At 43.7% G+C, this 19,413-nt stretch overlaps 1 protein-coding gene across 1 annotated transcript; it reads right to left on the bottom strand.

Annotated features, from left to right (window-relative positions):
- Positions 1-1,109: 1,109 nt before the first annotated feature.
- Positions 1,110-6,156, bottom strand: LOC119355520 (plant UBX domain-containing protein 1-like). Its single transcript, XM_037622335.1, has 8 exons — positions 5,932-6,156; positions 4,499-4,601; positions 4,340-4,408; positions 4,139-4,212; positions 3,314-3,443; positions 2,524-2,628; positions 1,996-2,212; positions 1,110-1,520 (listed from the first exon to the last, which is right to left on the bottom strand). Exons 1-8 carry the CDS (start codon positions 6,082-6,084, stop codon positions 1,517-1,519), a joined length of 855 nt encoding a protein of 284 aa, XP_037478232.1. The 5' UTR covers positions 6,085-6,156; the 3' UTR covers positions 1,110-1,516.
- Positions 6,157-19,413: the final 13,257 nt, after the last annotated feature.

Genomic DNA, 19,413 nt, shown 5'->3' with positions numbered 1-19,413 from the left:
AGCTCCGAGATGGGTTACAGCATGAGGTCCATGTCGTGACCTTTTACTTTCGGAAAAACATTTGTTTCGGGGTCATGGTCAAGAATGCCTGCTCGAGAGCTCAACGAGGGTCACGACTGGGACGCAGCTTCGGTGTCTTAAAGACACCTGCCTTTGGGTCAGTGACATATGGGCCAGCCATCTGTTGGGCCCACATGTCATAGACACAAAGGTAGGTGCCTTAAGGCACCGAAGCATCGTCCCTAGGATTGAGACCTTTTTACGTTCGTTAGCCAACTAAGAGCAATTTCAACCGAATGATTCATTTCGTCCGACCATGTTTGTTTGGATCTGCGCGGACAAAAACGATTGCCCAACGCAGCGGACACGCGAGAGCTGCGGGACGAGACGCGGCCGAAAACTAGCGGGCAAGGCAGTGCGGGAGTTCGACCGAATAACAACGTGGACATATCTAAAATGCGTCCAGCCCCATTGAACGCACCGGCCGACCCAAATCAAAAAAGCAAACACAGACGGCCGGACAGGCGACCCAAACGGATAAAAAAGGATAAAATCTGCGTCTGTTTGGGTTGCTGAGATGGAGTTGCTTTAACCACATGTAAGCTGCAAGTCAACGGAGATGAACCAGCCACATCACATGTGTATCAGGTCGGATCGCTCCAACCTCAACAAAACGTATCTGTTTCTTTCGATGCTCACTCCAGCAAATAACCATGCAGAGAGAGAATAGAAATGCAAATGGAGCAGAAGCATCCAGCGACAGGGACATTGGCAAAGCAGCCACGTGAAGCTTTAGTATAGCAGCCCCGTGTGTCCCTTGGCATCTGTTATTTAGCAAATATACGCCACACAATCTCAGACTAAACTAAGCCTGTGAGGCTGCGATTATTTAAACCTTCCCGTCAAAAGCATCCACTCAGCACGATCTTGCAGCCCCACGGCCACTAGCCATTGAAAATGCATGCTGCTTTGCGACTTACCATCGCCGCAACACTCATAATCTTTACTAGTTGCTCACTGAGGGAACATAAAATTTTGCTGCAGAAAAGCAAAACAAAGCCATGACATCATCCCTCGCAAACAAGATAACATAAATGCAAAGTAACTCATGTTAGAAGCCACGATACTTTATTGGTAATTTTCCGGTCAACTCAAGCCATCTTTCTCATGAAGATGCTACTGGATATCATTCATGCAGTAAAGTGTAAACAACACGGGCCCTGTCATTTCCTTCGTTTCTATGGGGCCTTTTACACATATCTGAGAGGTGGGTTAACCAATACACACCCACAAAGCAGTTTGACTAGCCAAATTTACATGCTACCACCACGAACATATGAGATCTAATTCCGATGGTTCGACAACTCCTATGCAACACAGGATGAATTCTCCTACTAGGGCGGCATAGCTGAAGCCGTTGAACCATGAAATCTGATCAATCATGCATTGGGATTGCTGAGAGGCCTAATCAAGTGCTGTTGCGCGCTGGTGGTGCACTATTGACGCTCTGATGCTCTCACCTGCAAAAGGTTAGATAGACTGTCATTATCTAGCACAAAACAAAGAATGCTCCAGCAGAAAAAGGTGCAAGCAGGCAACAGAGAATATTCTTGTGGCATATTGTGTCAACACATACGAACCTGCAACTAGCTACTTTCACATATGTGTAATTAGCAAGTAAAATGCTACTCCTACTTGGAGAGCTATGATTCTGCACTAATTTGGTGAGCTCCTAAAACTAGCTCATTGTTCAGTTGTTAATGCTATATCTGGAGAGGATTTTTTTTATTAATGGACTACCATCACAGTTAAGAGTGCTGTTGGGATAGTCCACGAACTATCTCATTCTAAATAAAACTCTACAAAGGGACAAGTCAGCAATGAAATGATGATTTCATTTAATTCAGCACAAAACTCAAGACATGGTCGGTTATTCAACAACAACAGTAACAAAGCTGATCTTTCCTAACACTAAGACACTAGAAGCAACTGTACCTTTTGAACCACTTTGGTTTGGCTGATTTCTTATTTGCTGCTGGTGGTGGTGCAGAATCAGATTGGAATGCATAAGACTGATGAGCTGAATCAGAATTTGTCTTTGAATCATCAGGTTGGTCAGAAGGTTCCGACTCAAGTGACAGTCCATCCAAAGTTCGAATTTCTTCACGGAGATATGGTCCGGATTTTACAGCATCTGTATTTAACTCCGGCCCTGCATGCCAAACACACATGAATACCTCTAAAAACATGTTGATATCTGAACCAACAACATTGATTTAACATTAACAAGAATGAATTGCGCTATTCAATGCCCAATGGCAAGCTCATGCATATGCATATGACTAACAAGAGTCAAATGCTGAAATAGAATAGGTAATCATGAACATGTGCCTGTCTTCGAATGCACCAGAAACACAACTTTATATACGTAGAAAATGCATTTTTGTCAAGACACTCAAGCTAAGAAATAAAGATTGCTTATTTCCTCGTCATTGATACTATAGTTTTTAAGATAATACATACCTTCAGGCAGATCATAAGAAAAGAAGACATTAGCTCCAGGAACAAAGCCAATTGTGTAGAAGTCCTGCGAGGTGTCCATTATTCGCTTCTTTGGAGGAACTGTGTCTGTTGTGGAGTCAATAAAAATGATATTAAGATGTTGTAACTGGTACATCTCTAATACACGACTACAGATGATCTATGAAAATCCCAAGTGAAAACTGAAAAGTTCAATGGATGGATACTAGAGGATCCTCAGACTTCTACAAGTTCAAGCAAAGGTAATATGGAATATGGGTTCCAGGACAGATATTGTATCTAAAACATGCAACATCAAGCTGGCAACAATTTGGACACTGGTGATATTCAAATCAAGGGCACAAGAAAATGATAATGTGACCAAGCTTGTCAAAAGACCACACAATCAGAGCACTTTCACATTTGGGTACTTAGGAGCTCGACAAGTCGGTGCTGTAAATAGTTGCATACCAAACTGTTTTTGATTAATTTATAGCACTTCATAACAATCGATTAATAAAAATATGTAAAACCCTTTGCTCAGAGCACTGAAATTTTGTTCACATGATGCTAGACCATCGAACTATTTATAGGGCACTAGTAGTTTTCCTGTTTGTCATGATTGTCAACATATACGTTTGCTACTCATACACAAATGTATTATCATTGGTAACACTGAGCCAATCTTAACCGAACCAGGGTGAAATGAAAGGAACTGGTGAACAGGAAACGAGGAGAGGGAAAATATTACTTGTCAAACTCTACATCATCTGAAAAGAGAAGTGGAACTTACAAAGATAGAATGGCAGGTCTGGTCTAGCAATTACTTTCATGAGAAGATCCACCAGACTATGTACCGTCTCTGATGGATGGAACTCAGCCTCAAGAATGTAACCATCAGGGAATCGAACCCTCGCCACTGCCTACAGTTAAGAAGGTTAGCAACAAAATGGAATTTGCCCTGAAACTAGATTCAGAGAGGGACGAACACATAAACCAATTAAATGAGGATGACACAGGGAACTTTCTACTACTAAATTAGTAATACTGAATTAATAAGGAAAGGCAAAAGAAGCTACTTTGAAATATAAATACTCCCTCCGTTTCTTTTTAGTCCGAGTATAAGGTTTGGTAAAAGTCAAGTTTTTAAAAGTTTGACTAACTTTGTATTGAAAAATATCATCATTCACAATATGAAATCAATATTGTCAGATGCACCATGAAATTTATTTTCATACTACTATATAGTTTTAGTATTATATATGTTCATATTTTTCGATATAAATTTGGTCAAATTTTGTGTAGTTTGACTTTGACCAAATTTTATACGTGGAGTAAAAAGAAACGGAGGGAGTAATCCAAACAATGTGCATCATTTGAAGTATTTCTTCATAGGATTTCACATGCCAGCAGCTAGACTTTGCAGATATATTTATTCTACGAAACAAATTTTCCCTTAGAACATGTCCGGAGGTACTGTTAATATAAGGCTAGATAAAATCAATAAGCAAAATACAATGAGCTAGAAGATGAAAAGTGGTATTAGTACAAGTGCTATGCCACTCCTACATAATCATAATAATTAAACAGTAGCATAGTGCATCATATTCCTTCCTACCTTTGTTAGCCTTGCTCGTTGAGCAGCAAGTTCTGCTTCCCTTATTTTACGAGTCTTCAGAACTTTCGATTGTTCTGCAAGGTGTCAAATTTTAAACATTGTTACAGTTAAGAAATTAGAAAGCTTGGACAATGCCAAGTAGGATGTTTAAGTAATAAATGTAAATGTTCCCAGACAATATCAAGAGAGTATTTAAGTAACCTGCAAGCCTATTTGAAATCAACTTGTAATAATCACTAGGCTGAAGCTCATAAAAGTCATCGTCTTCCTCTGCATGAACCATGTTTTCATGTCACAATGCAATTACCATAAAGACACATAATAGAATTGAGTAAAGCAAAAGCAAGTAAAAGGATTTACCCTGATCTGCCTTGGCCAATTTGCTAGTCATTAGCTCAAATGTTGTGCTTGTAAATATCCGGATCTCATGTCCAAGCTCTTGTGACACTGCTTTCAGCTTGTCCTGTGATTTTGAAGAAAATGTAGTTGTCAGACTTCATTTTACGTTTTACTTTTCTATTCATGGAAAATCATAACACAGAGGTTCTGACCAAAGAAGAACAGTCTTTCATGGGCAGATGAATACAAGTGCTACAACTGATTGTTTTACACTTCATATAATTATCAACCTATCGATGATTTGGACACAAAGTATAAACCAACCGCCTGAGCAGAAAAGTCTACAGACTCATGGGTGCTTATTCGAAAAAGGATCAATGTGAGAAAAAATACGGCACAAAAATGTATTCGAAATGAAGCCACAGATGTCTTTCTGAAGTTCAAAGACAGCTTTCGATTATATTTGACACCAGAGGGCACACAATTACGAATAATTGAGCATCTATCACAGGGCAAGCAAAAGAGTATTGATGTTGTCAATAACAAGTTGACAGCATGTAGGTTTCAGCCATTACGGTGTTTTGCAGAGCACCTGGCAGCCTCCCTCCAAACTTGTCCCAAGATACAGTACTGCTTTTCTGCCAATCAACCGATAACCATATATGCCTAGCACGACCAAGGCATTGTGAGAACATAAAGAGCTTCACGTAGACGAAGCTACAGATGGCCCCTAAACTTGTCATGGCCATCAATGTTCATACAGACAGAATCTCTCAAATGCAAACCATAGAGGCTACAGCATGCCGTGGTAAAATGTTAATCCTTCAGTTTCAAGTATGTTGCCAGCAATCTCACACAAAGAAACAATAACAGGCACTTCATTTGCTGGGATCTACAAAATCTTTTTGGACCTTAACAGATCTACAGAGCCTATTTCCCCCTTGAAACCTCGTGCTGCCAACAGCAATAAAGACGAACCCTCAATTGAAAGAACCCATGGATTAAAACCTAGGTCAAAGAACTCGTCTTCCGCAAGGCATACATCCAGCCAGGCGGATTCCCCAATCACCCACCATGCGGCTGTACAAGTATGGAATCACTCCTCCATACACAAAGTTGGCAGGTAAAGAAGCATCAAGAACTGCAATCTCTAGCACAACGCACCAATGCCCACGAACCAGCGCACCATCTCGGCGCCCTTTCCAGCCAAGAACGCCCCGCTAAGATGCTAACCCCCGACGCAAAGAATCAGGAAAGAGCGCGCCCACCGCCCGATCCCAGGCGCGAATCCTCGCTTTACGCCGCCCATCCCGCCGCCAAGAACTCCGCCCCCCACCCAAGATCGCGCGGCCTTCACCGTACCCATCCCTCCAAGAACTCCACCCCGCCAAAGAACTCGCCCAAGAAACCCAAGAGACGGAGGCGCGAGAGGGAGGTAGGGAGGGGAGATGTACCGGAACCCGGGGCGGCGCCTGCTGCTCCGGGCGCGTCTCCTCCTCGTCGAGATCCATGGACAGCAGCAGCTCGAGCCCTCCCTCGTCCTCCACCCTTTTCCGGCGCCTGGAGCAGAGGAGGAGAGGGTTTATTTGGGGGTACTCTGCTTCCATCGGGGTCGGACACGGCCTTCGTGGCACCGTCAGGGAACCGGCTTCGTGACGGGGCACCGCGGGGGGGAGGTCAGGTGGGGCCTCGGCTGCAGGTCGGGTCGGGTCTGGTAAAGGTACTGGTGCTGGTGCATGCAGGCGCGTGACCGTAGCCCCTTTTATACTGGTTTGTGTGGCACGGTGGGGGGCGCGGCCGAGTTGCGGAGTCTGACACCCGGGCCCCGGGCGAGTGGTGAATCTTTTCGTGGAAGATATCGTTTTCTTTTTGCCGGATTTTATTGGAAGATATGTGGGGGCCACAAAGAAGTGGCCCTGAGTCCTGTTTGGAACGCGGGTAAAATATATTATATGAATGGTGTAAAACATCGGAGCGAGAAAGGTAAGTATAGGTAAATCATAGAAATGGAAACTATTGAATAATATTCAATTGCTGGTGTGCTGGAAGTGAGGGTTTTTTAATTTAAATTAAAGAGGAAAAAACCAATGTTGATCGTTTCATTTGTAGGGTTAGATTTTTTTTGGATTTTTTCTCTTAGGATTCATCTGCGTTTAAGTATAGATAAATCAGAGGAATGGAAACTATTGAATAATATTCAATTGTTGGTGTGCGGGAAGCGAGGGTTGTTTAATTTAAAGAGGAAAAAAAACTATGTTGATCGTTTCATTTCATTTGTAGGGTTAGATTCTTATGATTTTTTTTCTCTTATGATTCATTTGCGTTTTATTTTGAAAGGAAAGTATAGGTAAATTAGAGGAATGGAAGTGAGGGTTCTTTGATTTGGTGCGTTTGGTTGTTGGGCTATCCCACCCCGAGACAAGGGTAGCCCTTTTTTTGTCTAAACGCTAGTTGTTTGGTTCATGGATGGGAAAGAGTAGAGCTACCTGGATGCTAGGAATATTCTTTTAAAAGGAGGCCTCCGCCTAGCCGCGAAAATCTCACACAAATAGGCATCCGTTGCATACGACACAAAGGCAACCCACGAAATATTTTTACATGACCCTCTCATTTCGTTCAACTCCCACAAAAAGTCAACCCTATCCCTTCCTCCACTATCTTAGCCTGGGCGTTCAACTTTACCCAAACAATCAGGTCGGGTAAAAAAGATTCAGGTTTCCAAAATTAACACCCAAAAAATCCTTAAAAAAATAGCTACCCAACAATTCGGGTGCCCGAAAATTTGGTTCGGGTAGCCTTGATTACCCGAAATATGGCATGGTGAGAAAAACATTGGCTCTAGATGTGGAAATGTCGAATGAGAACATGGGTTGGTTGTGGTGTCGCATCGGATAAGATGGAGGCTTTTGTCGTCACTGGAGCTCATCCACGGGGTGCAAGTTGGCCTAGGACGAGACGATCGGCACATGGTTCCAGGTGGCGCGCAACGTCTGGTTGTAGGCGACACAGTGGCTAGGTAGAGCAGCAGTGCACTGGGACCTGCGAGAGCAGAAGGCTTCGCGTTGCAAGGCATTGTGGCGGTTAATGGTCACTGCGTGGGAGGCATGGAGGTGGTGGTTGCATCATGGACTGGTGGTGGTGTTGCCTGTGGAGGCTGGGAGATGGGAAACTGGGGTCGGGTCGAGGTCGGGAATGACCGAATGTTGGAAATATGCCCTAGAGGCAATAATAAATTAGTTACTATTATATTTTCTTGTTCATGATAATTGTTTATTATCCATGCTAGAATTGTATTGATAGGAAGCTCAGATACATGTGTGGATACATAGACAACACCATGTCCCTAGTAAGCCTCTAGTTGACTAGCTCGTTGATCAATAGATGGTTACGGTTTCCTGACCATGGACATTGGATGTCATTGATAACGGGATCACATCATTAGAAGAATGATGTGATGGACAAGACCCAATCCTAAGCATAGCACAAGATCGTGTAGTTCGCATGCTAAAGCTTTTCTAATGTCAAGTATCATTTCCTTAGACCATGAGATTGTGCAACTCCCGGATATCGTAGGAATACTTTGGGTGTGCCAAACGTCACAACGTAACTGGGTGGCTATAAAGGTGCACTATGGGTATCTCCGAAAGTGTCTGTTGGGTTGGCACGAATCGAGACTGGGATTTGTCACTCCGTGTGACGGAGAGGTATCTCTGGGCCCACTCGATAGGACATCATCATAATGTGTACAATGTGATCAAGGAGTTGATCACGGGATGATGTGTTACGGAACGAGTAAAGAGACTTGCCGGTAACGAGATTGAACAAGGTATCGGGATACCGACGATCGAATCTCGGGCAAGTACAATACCGCTAGACAAAGGGAATTGTATACGGGATTGATCGAACCCTCGACATCGTGGTTCATCCGATGAGATCATTGTGGAACATGTGGGAACCAACATGGGTATCCAGATCCCGCTGTTGGTTATTGACCGGAGGACGTCTCGGTCATGTCTGCATGGTTCCCGAACCCGTAGGGTCTACACACTTAAGGTTCGATGACGCTAGGGTTATAAAGAAAGTTTGTATGTGGTTACCGAATGTTGTTCGGAGTCCCGGATGAGATCCCGGACGTCACGAGGAGTTCCGGAATGGTCCGGAGGTAAAGATTTATATATGGGAAGTCCTGTTTTGGTCACCGGAAAGGTTTCGGGTTTTATCGGTAACGTACCGGGACCACCAGGAGGGTCCCGGGGGTCCACCAAGTGGGGCCACCGGCCCCGAAGGGCTGCATGGGCCAAGTGTGGAAGGGGACCAGCCCCAGGTGGGCTGGTGTGCCCCCCACAAGGGCCCAAGGTGCCTAAGGGGAGGAGGGGGCAAACCCTAAGGGCAGATGGGTCTTAGGGCACATGCCTGGTGCGCCTCCCTCTCCCCCTCCCCTTGGCCGCCCCACCAGATGGGATCTGGGCTGGCCTCCGCCCCTAGGGTGGAACCCTAGGTGGGGGCGCAGCCCCCCCTCCCCCCCTATATATAGTGGAGGCAAAGGAGCAACCCATAGACGAAGTTTCTTCTCTTGTTGGCGCAGCCCTACCTCTCTTTCTCCTCATATCTCATGGTGCTTGGCGAAGCCCTGCTGGATCACCATGCTCCTCCACCACCACCACACCGTTGTGCTGCTGCTGGATGGAGTCTTCATCAACCTCTCCCTCTCTCCTTGCTGGATCAAGGCATGGAAGACGTCACCGGGCTGTACGTGTGCTGAACGCGGAGGTGCCGTCCGTTCGGCACTAGGATCTCCGGTGATTTGGATCACGACGAGTACGACTCCTTCAACCCCGTTCTCTTGAACGCTTCCGCTTAGCGATCTACAAGGGTATGTAGATGCACTCTCCTTCCCCTCGTTGCTGATTTCTTCATAGATAGATCTTGGTGACACGTAGGAAAATTTTGAATTTCTGCTACGTTCCCCAACACGGAACCTGGTAGGAAGCAGGAAATTGGAAAAAAAATTACGTGGGGGCATTTTGGCTAGGCTGGGATGTTTGGACCTTTGGGAAGATTTTTTTACTAGGTTCCTATTACTTCAGGTAGGTCGAGGTGCGTGACTGTAGACCTGAATTTTCTGAGTAAAATCCGGGGTTTCAAAACTGCTACTCGAGAATGTGTTTGGCTTTTTTGGGTTTAGGTTTTTCGTGTTCGACTTTTGAATACCAGGTTTTATGCCCAAACTGAGTTCCATCTTTATTCTTTCTCCCGTGACGGCGGGCGGCGGTGGAAGCTAACTGAAGCGTGGCGATGGAGGTGAATCTGTGATTGCATGGATCTCTCCTTTCTTACCTTCTTACCTATCGTGCCACATCCTTCCTCCGCCATCTCTCCGATTGGAGCTACAACCAAGCAGAGGTGATGGCAGCGACAAGCAGAGGTGAGTGTTGCAAATAGCTGCCAGAGCCCTGTGGAAGGAGGCGGTTCTCTCCGGTCGGGCGTGCCTGTCGGGCTTGCCAGCAATGTGTGTGGGTGTGCGGTGTGCACATGATGTGCTTGTGTGTGCGTGTTGTACTGACATGTGTGTTTCTTCCCATAATTATCTCCCCAAAATACTGATTCTTTAATCAATGTTGTGTTACAGCAGCTCAAAGGGAAAATGCGACAAGGAAGTAGGAGCTACAACACCCCCCCCCTCTCCCTTGAAAATGTTGAACTATGTATGTGAAAATGGTGAACTATGATATGTATTGAAGTTAAAGTTTGGCTTGTACTATTAATGAGTTTGTTTGGGCATGCATGATGTCAAAATTTAGTTACATTTTTGGGTTATTATTGTACATATCATAATTGATTGCCTCATGTTAACAAATAACAAATTAAGGGGTAATCTCACCACCTCGAACAAAAAGGTCACCACAACCCCTATCCATTACTCATCCCTCAAACCAAACACTCGAATGGCTATCCCTAACTATGGTTTATCCTTCAAACCAAATAAAACACAGGCTAACGACCTCACCCACAAACCAAACAAAAAAAGTGACTATCGCTAGCCACTTGGATGGGAATACCCATGGCCAACCTAATATGTCCCTATAACCAAACACATCCTAGCGGTGGCTCGCTGACGATGTCTGGTTGTTGGCCTTTACTGAACTTCATGGTGTCGAAGTTGAAGTGGTGGTGTTCCCCGATCCGCGTGGTTCAGGTTCGCCAATGCGACTGCGAGGCTTGTATTACTGGTTATTTATGGCAGTGCTCCCCTCCCAGGGGATCCTTAGGTGGAGAGGCTTGCGCCTCTGGCTAAAGTTTAGCCTTTGGCAAGGGTCGATGCATGCGATGATGGCGCTTGGGGGTAACTTTCCCCTTCTTGGAGGCATTGTTGAAGAGTGATTCTCCTCCGCCAGATTGGGACCATTTGGTTTTGAGGTTGTCATGGGGACTGATTGATGTGGTTGGATCCTCAACCAAGGTTTGGTGGGGCCGTCATGGGTGGCTCTAGGCAAAAGCTTGAATCTTCCACGGGGATTCGATGCCTACAGTGACGAACTCGATTGGTGTCATGTCTCCTTCTTAAAGGGGTCTTCAACGAAGAACCCGCTCATAATCCCTAGGTGGCGGAGTTCTTAATAGCCCGATGTGGGCGTAGTCATTTTTCTTTCTTTTATCATTTTCGTTGTGGTTTTCAGCCTAGTTTCGCTGATTAACGAGATTGCTTTGTATGTTATTTTTTGAATAAAGACACCTAAAAGGCATCTTAGATCTGATTAATATGAAGAAAAACAAAATCCAATACAATGGATAGACAACTGGATGTAGAACGACTAGTAGAAAATAAAATCACATTAAAAATTATACAACTCGTCTTCTTCCTTCAATTAAAAGCTGCCCACCGAAGATTGAAAATTGCAGTGAACCAATAATAAAGGCAAGGGATACGTGGAAACACCCTCGCCATACCAGGCTTTGAAGGTTGTATTAGTTACTTGTCAGGCTTTGAAGGCCGTATTTGTTACTTGCTCCTTCAGATGAGATCTATAAATCATTGAAGCCACATCGGCAAGAGCATCACCCCATGGAGAATAGGCTTGCAATTCATCATCATCAGTTCGAGCAGTTGGAGAAACCAGGCCATTAAAAACAGTATAACAGAGCGACCTACGACCCCTCTCAGCGATTTGACTCATGTACCCGTCCGATCAATGGTACGAACGCGTCAGATCATTCTATCATCCTGCGGCATCCATGACCTCTCGTTTGCCTCGGCAGGCCCGTGCGAGCCGGCCAGGCCAACTTCAAAAGGGCCGCTGCTCCACTGATCAATTTTGGAGCCTTCTAATGAACTGGGCCGCATGGTCGTGAGGGGGGACAGAAAATCAGGCCTTTATCTTAAGCCCAGTTCCTTCTAACCAGACGAATCAGGCTCGGTCTACTCGCAAGGCGGAGCGACGACGACAGGTTGGGAGGCGGAGTGGCGGCGTGGGGAAGGCCATGATGGCGCCGCAACAGTTTCTTCAAGGTTCAAGCTTGATGGCGCCGCATCAGTTTCTTCAAGGTTCAAGCTTAATGGCGCAGAAGATGGCCGACCTTGCGTTTCCACTTCTTCTAGCTCTAACGAATGGCAGTTTCTGCCTACAAATACTCTCCTCCGCTCGCATCATCATCCTTTTCTTTTCTGTGGTATCCATGATCGCGAGGCTACAACAGCGGAGACGGCGCAAGCTAACCACCAAGCTTGCAACCATCGAGCTTGCATATGCTCTGGGCGTCCAGCGGCACTACCAACCCCCTATTTTGGCGTCCAGCGGCGGCGGAGCTCAAGAATTTTACGGTGGCTTGCTGACCATGGCCAATTACCCGGTTGCCGCAAGCATACTGAGGCCTCCGAGAAAGTAAGCAGCAGGCACGAGTAGACCGACTGATAGCAACGGCGAATCAACGGCCGACCCGGCTCTTTTGTCCTTTTGTTCGCAGAAGGGAGATCCTGTGCGCTAGCTATATCTGTTATGGATGGAGCCCTCACTCAACCGACCTGCAACATGATACCCTACTGGCTGATACACGCTTGATAAGTGAATCAGGAATTCTACAACTTGGACTATATAACATTTGCTCCTTTTCCGTTGAATGGCTCTTTGACCTTCGCACTTGAATTGATTGATGAATTGTCTGGTGTGATGTGAAAAAAAAATACGATGACAGTTTCATCATTAACCTCAGGTAATTATCCCTCCTAAATACTCTAACACTGTTAATCTTCTCTGCTCACAACCAACCGCAGGTTTCTGATGTTGCCATCTTATTTTCGATTTGGTTGTTGTTAATCAGATATGAAGACGTTTCTGCGGACATATTTTTCAGCTACATGTACTATGTACCAAAAACATGTTGTTTCTGTACTTCAAATATTACTCATCAGTTAACTATGCAGCTGCAGATTGGTCAATGAATAATGAATGATATAAGTTTGCTCAAAACAAAGTGTGTCTATTGTAAGAGCTACGGATGCGTGTTTCCTCCCTCTTCCCAGTATATTGATCCTCAGTAAGTTATCTTTGGCTCACGTAAGTACATTGTGTTCATGTTCAAATCCATTTTTATCCATCTAATTGTAGAGCTTCAACTATTACTATGACCCAAGCTGCAACCAGCTTTTGACTTCTCTTCTGATTAAAGAAAACAGTTTTTTATCAACCTGCACCGCTCGTTTTCTATGCTTTATCAATATCAGGTCATTCTTCTTCTGATTAAGCAAAATATTTTCCGAGTTACTTGTATGTGTGATGGTGCAGGAGCCTTTCTAGAGTTAGATGATTTAAAACGATGCTCGATTCACTATAACCAACGTTGGACGTCTAAGATACAGTTGCGTTGAGTAAAACTAATAATGTGCAACTTGATGAACAACATATGAAAATAATTATCAGTTCTATAATTTCAGCTGCACTTTAGATGATAATGGAGCCTATGCTAGGAACATTGAGGTATGTTCCGCTAGCTGCATTAGCTATTTAATAAGTTGAGTGCACGAAAAATTGAATATATGCATTTTTATATCTGCTAGAATTCTCCAGAAGTTATTGGACTAATGAGTGGTTAAGTGTTAGGGATGGCGATACAGTAACCGTCATGCCTTTTCAATGGTAGTTACTGAATTAGCTCATGCTTTTCTATTGCTTGCTTCCTTAAAAAAATCAGACACGCTCCACCACCTATTCAAACATCTTAGCAGATGTCATACGTAAACAAACTTTTATGATGGAATTGTCACCCTTTGATTTTCCAACCTATACCTAGAGCTTGAACCAATATGCGGCACTATCCGCACTGATTTACTATAGCAATTCTTTATTCCCTCCTTAAAACTAAAGGCTTTTAGACTTTTTACATATTTAAACAATTCTTTCATTAAGACGGGCGCCGCAACGCGTGTCTTTATGTTCTAGTGCCACAAAACAACACGAAAGAAGATACCAAAGTCGCCACACCTTGTCGACATCGCCTGGAAAACAAAAAACTAAGAAAAAGAAAAGGAGATGGGCGAGGCCGCCGGACATGGAAGAGGAGGGGGACCGAGGCAGCGGCTAGGGTTGGAGTTGTGGGTGTCATGGGATCTGAATCTTTCTAACCATGCACACCCTCTGTATTTTTGCCCTTTATGAAATTATTTGAGCACCCATCCCTTTAACAAGGTTCCATTCAAAAAATTATAAAAATTGGGTATATTTGACCCCTCTTTTTTTGGCAAACTTCTGATCTATTCATCTTCAATCATGACACTACAATAAACATGAGAAGTAATAAACACGAATATAGACGAATAAAGACCTGATCCAAGCAGATCCATAGAAGACAACCACCGACCAAATCCCGCGAGATTTGACGAAGATACTCCTCCACATGCCCTTCGATGATGCTAGACGCACCACCGAGATGGGGGTTAGGCATGAAGAACCTTATTCCATCTCCAGAGAGCCATTGCCATCTTGCTTTCTTGAGCAGGATGCAAACCCTAACAAAACTCGAGGAGAGACGAATGGTAGTTAGATATTTTTATGTTTGACCTCTCGTTACTTCTATGAGGTTATTACCAACTCGCTTCTTTGTGGTAAAAAACAATTACTTCCTGCCATTGGAGGGAGTATAATAAACATGTTTACCTGAAAACTAAAAAGTGTGCGCGCGTTATTTGGACATCTCGAGCGGTCGTTCTGTCACACACATGCATGTGTATTTTTTTGTCTCGTAGCGCAGTTGGTGCTGGCATTAAATGTGTTTACACTAGTCCCATCAGTTAAAGAAAACAGATCCACGTATTTTTATTTCGGGATTTCAAATTCTTTTAAAGCCGTATCTTTTAAACCACACGTTAGAATTCAGTCATGTTTTCACTGTTGGATTCATCGCAACGAGATCTTTGAAATTGATCCCGCATGGATATGTTTTGACGAAATTTTTTTGATGCCAACTTTGATGCTATATTGTGCAACTAAAATACTGCATTGTGCAACTTTAGTACTACATGGTGCAACTTTTTTTAAAATTAGTTGGCTTATAATTTATTCTAATTGTACACATATTGATGTTTTAGTTGGCTTATAATGTAGTCTAGTTGCACACACATTAATGTTTAGTTGCCAGAAGGACTAGTTGCACACACATATACTCAGTTGGCTTGTAATTTAGTCTAATTGCACACATATTGATGTTTAGTTGGCAGGACACTAGTTGCACACACATATGCGTAATTGACGCCGCAATGTAGTCTAGTTGCACACACATTGATATTTAATTGACAGGACTAGTTACACATATATATGCTCAGTTGGCGTGGCAATGTAGTCTAGTTACACACACATTGATGTTTAGTTGGCAGGATTATTGGCACACACATATGCTCAGTTGGCAAGGAAATGTAGTCTAGTTGCACACACATTGATGTTTAGTTGATAGAAAGACTATTGACACACACATATGCTCAGTTGGCACGGCATGTAGTCTAGTTACACACATATTGATGTTTAGTTGGCAGGAAGACTGGTTCGTTCAAACATACCTATGAGGGATCTAGTTTTAAAGAGCACGTCGCGAAGATTCCAACTATGAAAACAGATTGCAATTCTGATGTGTGGATTAAAAGTTATGCCTTTTTAAAATTCTAAAACCACAAATAAATGCATAGGAGAACAAAGTGCATGCACCGAAAGATATGGTTGTGTTGCTATTTAATACGTTGCGGGAAAATGGATTAGACGAGAAAGATTTTCTAATTAGGAGAAGGGATAAAAGATTTCCTTAAATAACAGGCCGCTCGCTAATCATACTGGGCGGCTGGGTGCCGGCTAGACGCGTCCACATGTTTAATCTTAGAATTCATTTCTAAAAACAAAAATTCATAGACAAAAAGTGGTACGAAAGAAATGCAATTGCACGACTCTAAAATGACCGGCTAGTGCTATGCCCAATTACAGAAGCAAATATCAAGTGGAAACACGACACACGCGTGATCTAAAAACATTACGCACGCAGAAACAGAATCGCAACGAAGCACGCGCGCACAACGTTCTCCGGTGCACGCACGCCACGTCACCTAATTGGTTTATTTTATGTGCACGTCACCCTATTGTTGGTGCCCGTACTCCGTAGACATCGCGCCGTCGGGATTGACGGCGGCCGGCCGGCGCTCAGGGGCTCCCCTGTAATGGCACCCCGGCGGCCGCTTTACCACCGTAACAGTGCGCCCACGCCTCGGGCGGGCAGTACCACAGGAGCACGCTGAAGCACGACTGCTCGCGGACGCAGGTCAGCTCATCGCAGCATTTACGGCTGACCCCGTGCAAGTCGTCGGAGAAGAGCGCCTTGATGAACTCCCCCGAGCACCGCCTGGACACCTTCGTCGCCGTCTCGTAGCAGCCGCCGGGAGGGAGGCCGACGACGGGCGACGCAAGAAAAGCGACGGCCAGGAGGAGGAGGAAGAGGGGCACGTGGAGCCGCCGCCGGAGCGCCATTGTTGACCGGAGCACTAGATCGATTAAGTTGTAGTAGGAGCTGGTTCTCTCACCTGTATCTCTCTCGGTTGTTTCGCTTTCACGTACTCAAGGCACACAAGCGCAATGCCTTCGATAAATTGAACTAGCCGCCCGGCTCTTAGTTATGCATCACGCCGGCCGTACGACTTGCTCCTTCAACCAGTAACTGCATGACCTATTCCTCTGCGCGCACACGATCATGCATGGATAAGATAACGAGTGATCTGGCCTCCTATAATCTCTCTAGTCTAGTCTGACGCGCGAAGCTCGATCCCCCGCACCGCACGCGCAGGGAATATATAGGTGGAGAGAGAAGAGCACAGCGGGGACAGCAATAAACTCGGCAGCACACTACCTCCAGCCGAATGCCTTATTATATTCACATAATTAGTAATTTATTTTCTTTCTTCCTGATTTAGAGATGTACAGTGGTTAATTAGTAAGTTAATTTTATTCTCCTGACTTATCTTTCCACCGCCTCTGCATTTATTCTAGGAGACACTCCTAGAATAGCACCAATATACACGAAAGTCCCCTTCTATTCTCGATCTCATTTCAGCTCAGGATGAACAGGAAATTCAAAAGAAAAAAAAAACATCGAAAAATTCTGATGAGACTCCAGCGATCGTTTTGTTCGCTGGCTCGTCGATCCACCAGCGAACATTTTCCTTCGCTGGGGAGCTCTCTTTTTTTTAGTCTGCGCTGGGGAGCTCGTGAACCTGGTTTCCCCCTTTCGGCTACAAGGCCTCCAGGCCCAAACAAGATTAGATCTGAAAAATGAAAAATGCCATGCTGTAAAAATTAGAGAACATTTTTTATAGACCAAAAACAAAAGGTGCCATCTTTTAAAATGACATGATAAAAAATTGCCATCTCTTAGTAAACAAAATGCCATCAAGCCATCTCTTAAATAAAAAATGTCATCTCTTAAATAACAAAAATGTCATCTCTTAACATTAAAATGCAATCTCTTATAAAATAAATAAATAATATCATCTCTTAATATTAAAAATGCAATCTCTTAAAATAAAAAAGGCATATCTTAATAAACAAAAAAATGCATCTCATACGATAAAAATGCCATCTCTTAATAGTAAAAATATGTCATCTCTTAATATTAGAAAATGCTATTTTTAGAAAAATGTTGTGCACTTAAAAATAAAACTATCATGCCATTAAAAATAAAAAATGCCATATCTCATTAATAAGAATGCCATGCACTTAGAAATAAAACCGCCATGCCATTAAAAATGGAAATTTCATCCTCTTAAAAAAATGTCATGCACTTAGAAATAAAACAGCCACGTCATTAAAAATAAAAAACGCCATCTCTCATTAATAAAAAAAGCCATCCTCTTAGAAAATGTCATGCTATAAAAAAATCAAACCGCCATGTGAGAAAATAAAAAAACAAGATTTTTTGATTGAAAAATACATGTGGCATTTTAAACACAAATGGTTCACAAAGGCCCTCCAAGCCTAGTGGCTATGGGTGCTCGGGCACACACATGAGGTTGTAGATTGCACCTCAGAAGAAAGTAGGTTGCAGGTTCTGCTCCAAGATTCATGTGACGATGGGGAGGGCGTTCGCTAGGTTAGTCCTCTGGTGAACGGCCGTTAGTTGGATTTTTTGAGAAAAAATGCTTCGAACTTTACGCTACCCTTTCGGGGAGGGAGTGAGTAGAAAATCGATTCTTATTTTATATTGAGGGCAGCCCATCGCCCGGGAGGCCCACCAATGGGCCAACCTCAGGGTCCAAAGAGCCAAGTCACAGTGAGGATCCTTCGCCTAATAGGAGGAACGACTTCTCGAAGGTTCTTCATCTTAGCGTGCAAACCAAGGGCCCCTCTACCGATCAAGGCTCAAGGTCCGTTATGAAACTTGTAAACCCTAGGCGTCATCCTCCTTTATAACGTGAGCCCAGTTGGTAGTTTGGGAGAGCTCCAAGTCATCGCCCACGTGCATCGAGTAGATGCGGCTTTGCTCAAGCCAGGACAATTGGGCCTGCCCAACCTGCCCCACGACCGGGTTTCTTTTCCTTCAATTTTTTACCCAAATAACTAACTATTGTTTTTCTAGTAGCTACTTATTTAAAACACATTGTAAATAAAAAATATATTTTATAAAATGTTCAACCTGTGTTTATATATAAAAAAATCAGTGTCTACAAAAATTGATTGTATATTAAAAAATGTTAATCATGTAATTAACAAAAGTTCATCGTATATTGATAAAAGCTCAGTGTATATAACCAAAATTTTCATCACATGTGTAAAAATCTTTAGTGTGTGCTTGAAAAAATGTTCATATACTTAAAAAATCAGTTTGTATTTGAAAAAAGTATTCACCATATATTGCAAAACTATAAAAATAAAACAATGTAGAAAACAAATATGAAAAAAATAAAAATGAAAACGAATAAGAAATTGAAACAGCAAACCAAAACCAAAATAAAAAAATTCAGAAAAGAAAAAACAAAGCGAGAACACAATATGCGTGTCAAATGGGTCGAGCTATCTTGCTTCTCGCTTAAGCGAAGTTGCGCCTATATGACGCACGCGGGCGTCATACAGGATTGGTTGTACTTTGAAAGCCATCTAACATCATGGTCATCGTCTCACTAGCGGTCATCACCTCATACTTGTACCCCCCTACACGAGGTGTTTCCCACCGTTACTCAAAGCAAGGTAGGAGTAGAGTATTACCTCCACCATGAGGGCCCAAACCTAGGTAAATTCCTCATATGAAATTTCCCTTGGACTTTCGGTTGCGCTCTCTAGCCTACCGAGGCTATTGACGGCTTTCGGTACCGTCAGTTGGCATGCCAGTCACAAGGTTGCACCGGTCGTAGGCCAAACCCAGATCAGATCTTTAGTCATGCCCGACGAGTTTGCATCGGGCGAGAGCTTCATCTTTGG

Source organism: Triticum dicoccoides, chromosome 2A, assembly GCF_002162155.2.
Source record: "Triticum dicoccoides isolate Atlit2015 ecotype Zavitan chromosome 2A, WEW_v2.0, whole genome shotgun sequence".
NCBI classification, from domain to species: Eukaryota; Viridiplantae; Streptophyta; class Magnoliopsida; order Poales; family Poaceae; genus Triticum; species Triticum dicoccoides.
This window is presented reverse-complemented; position numbering and strand designations above follow the sequence as displayed.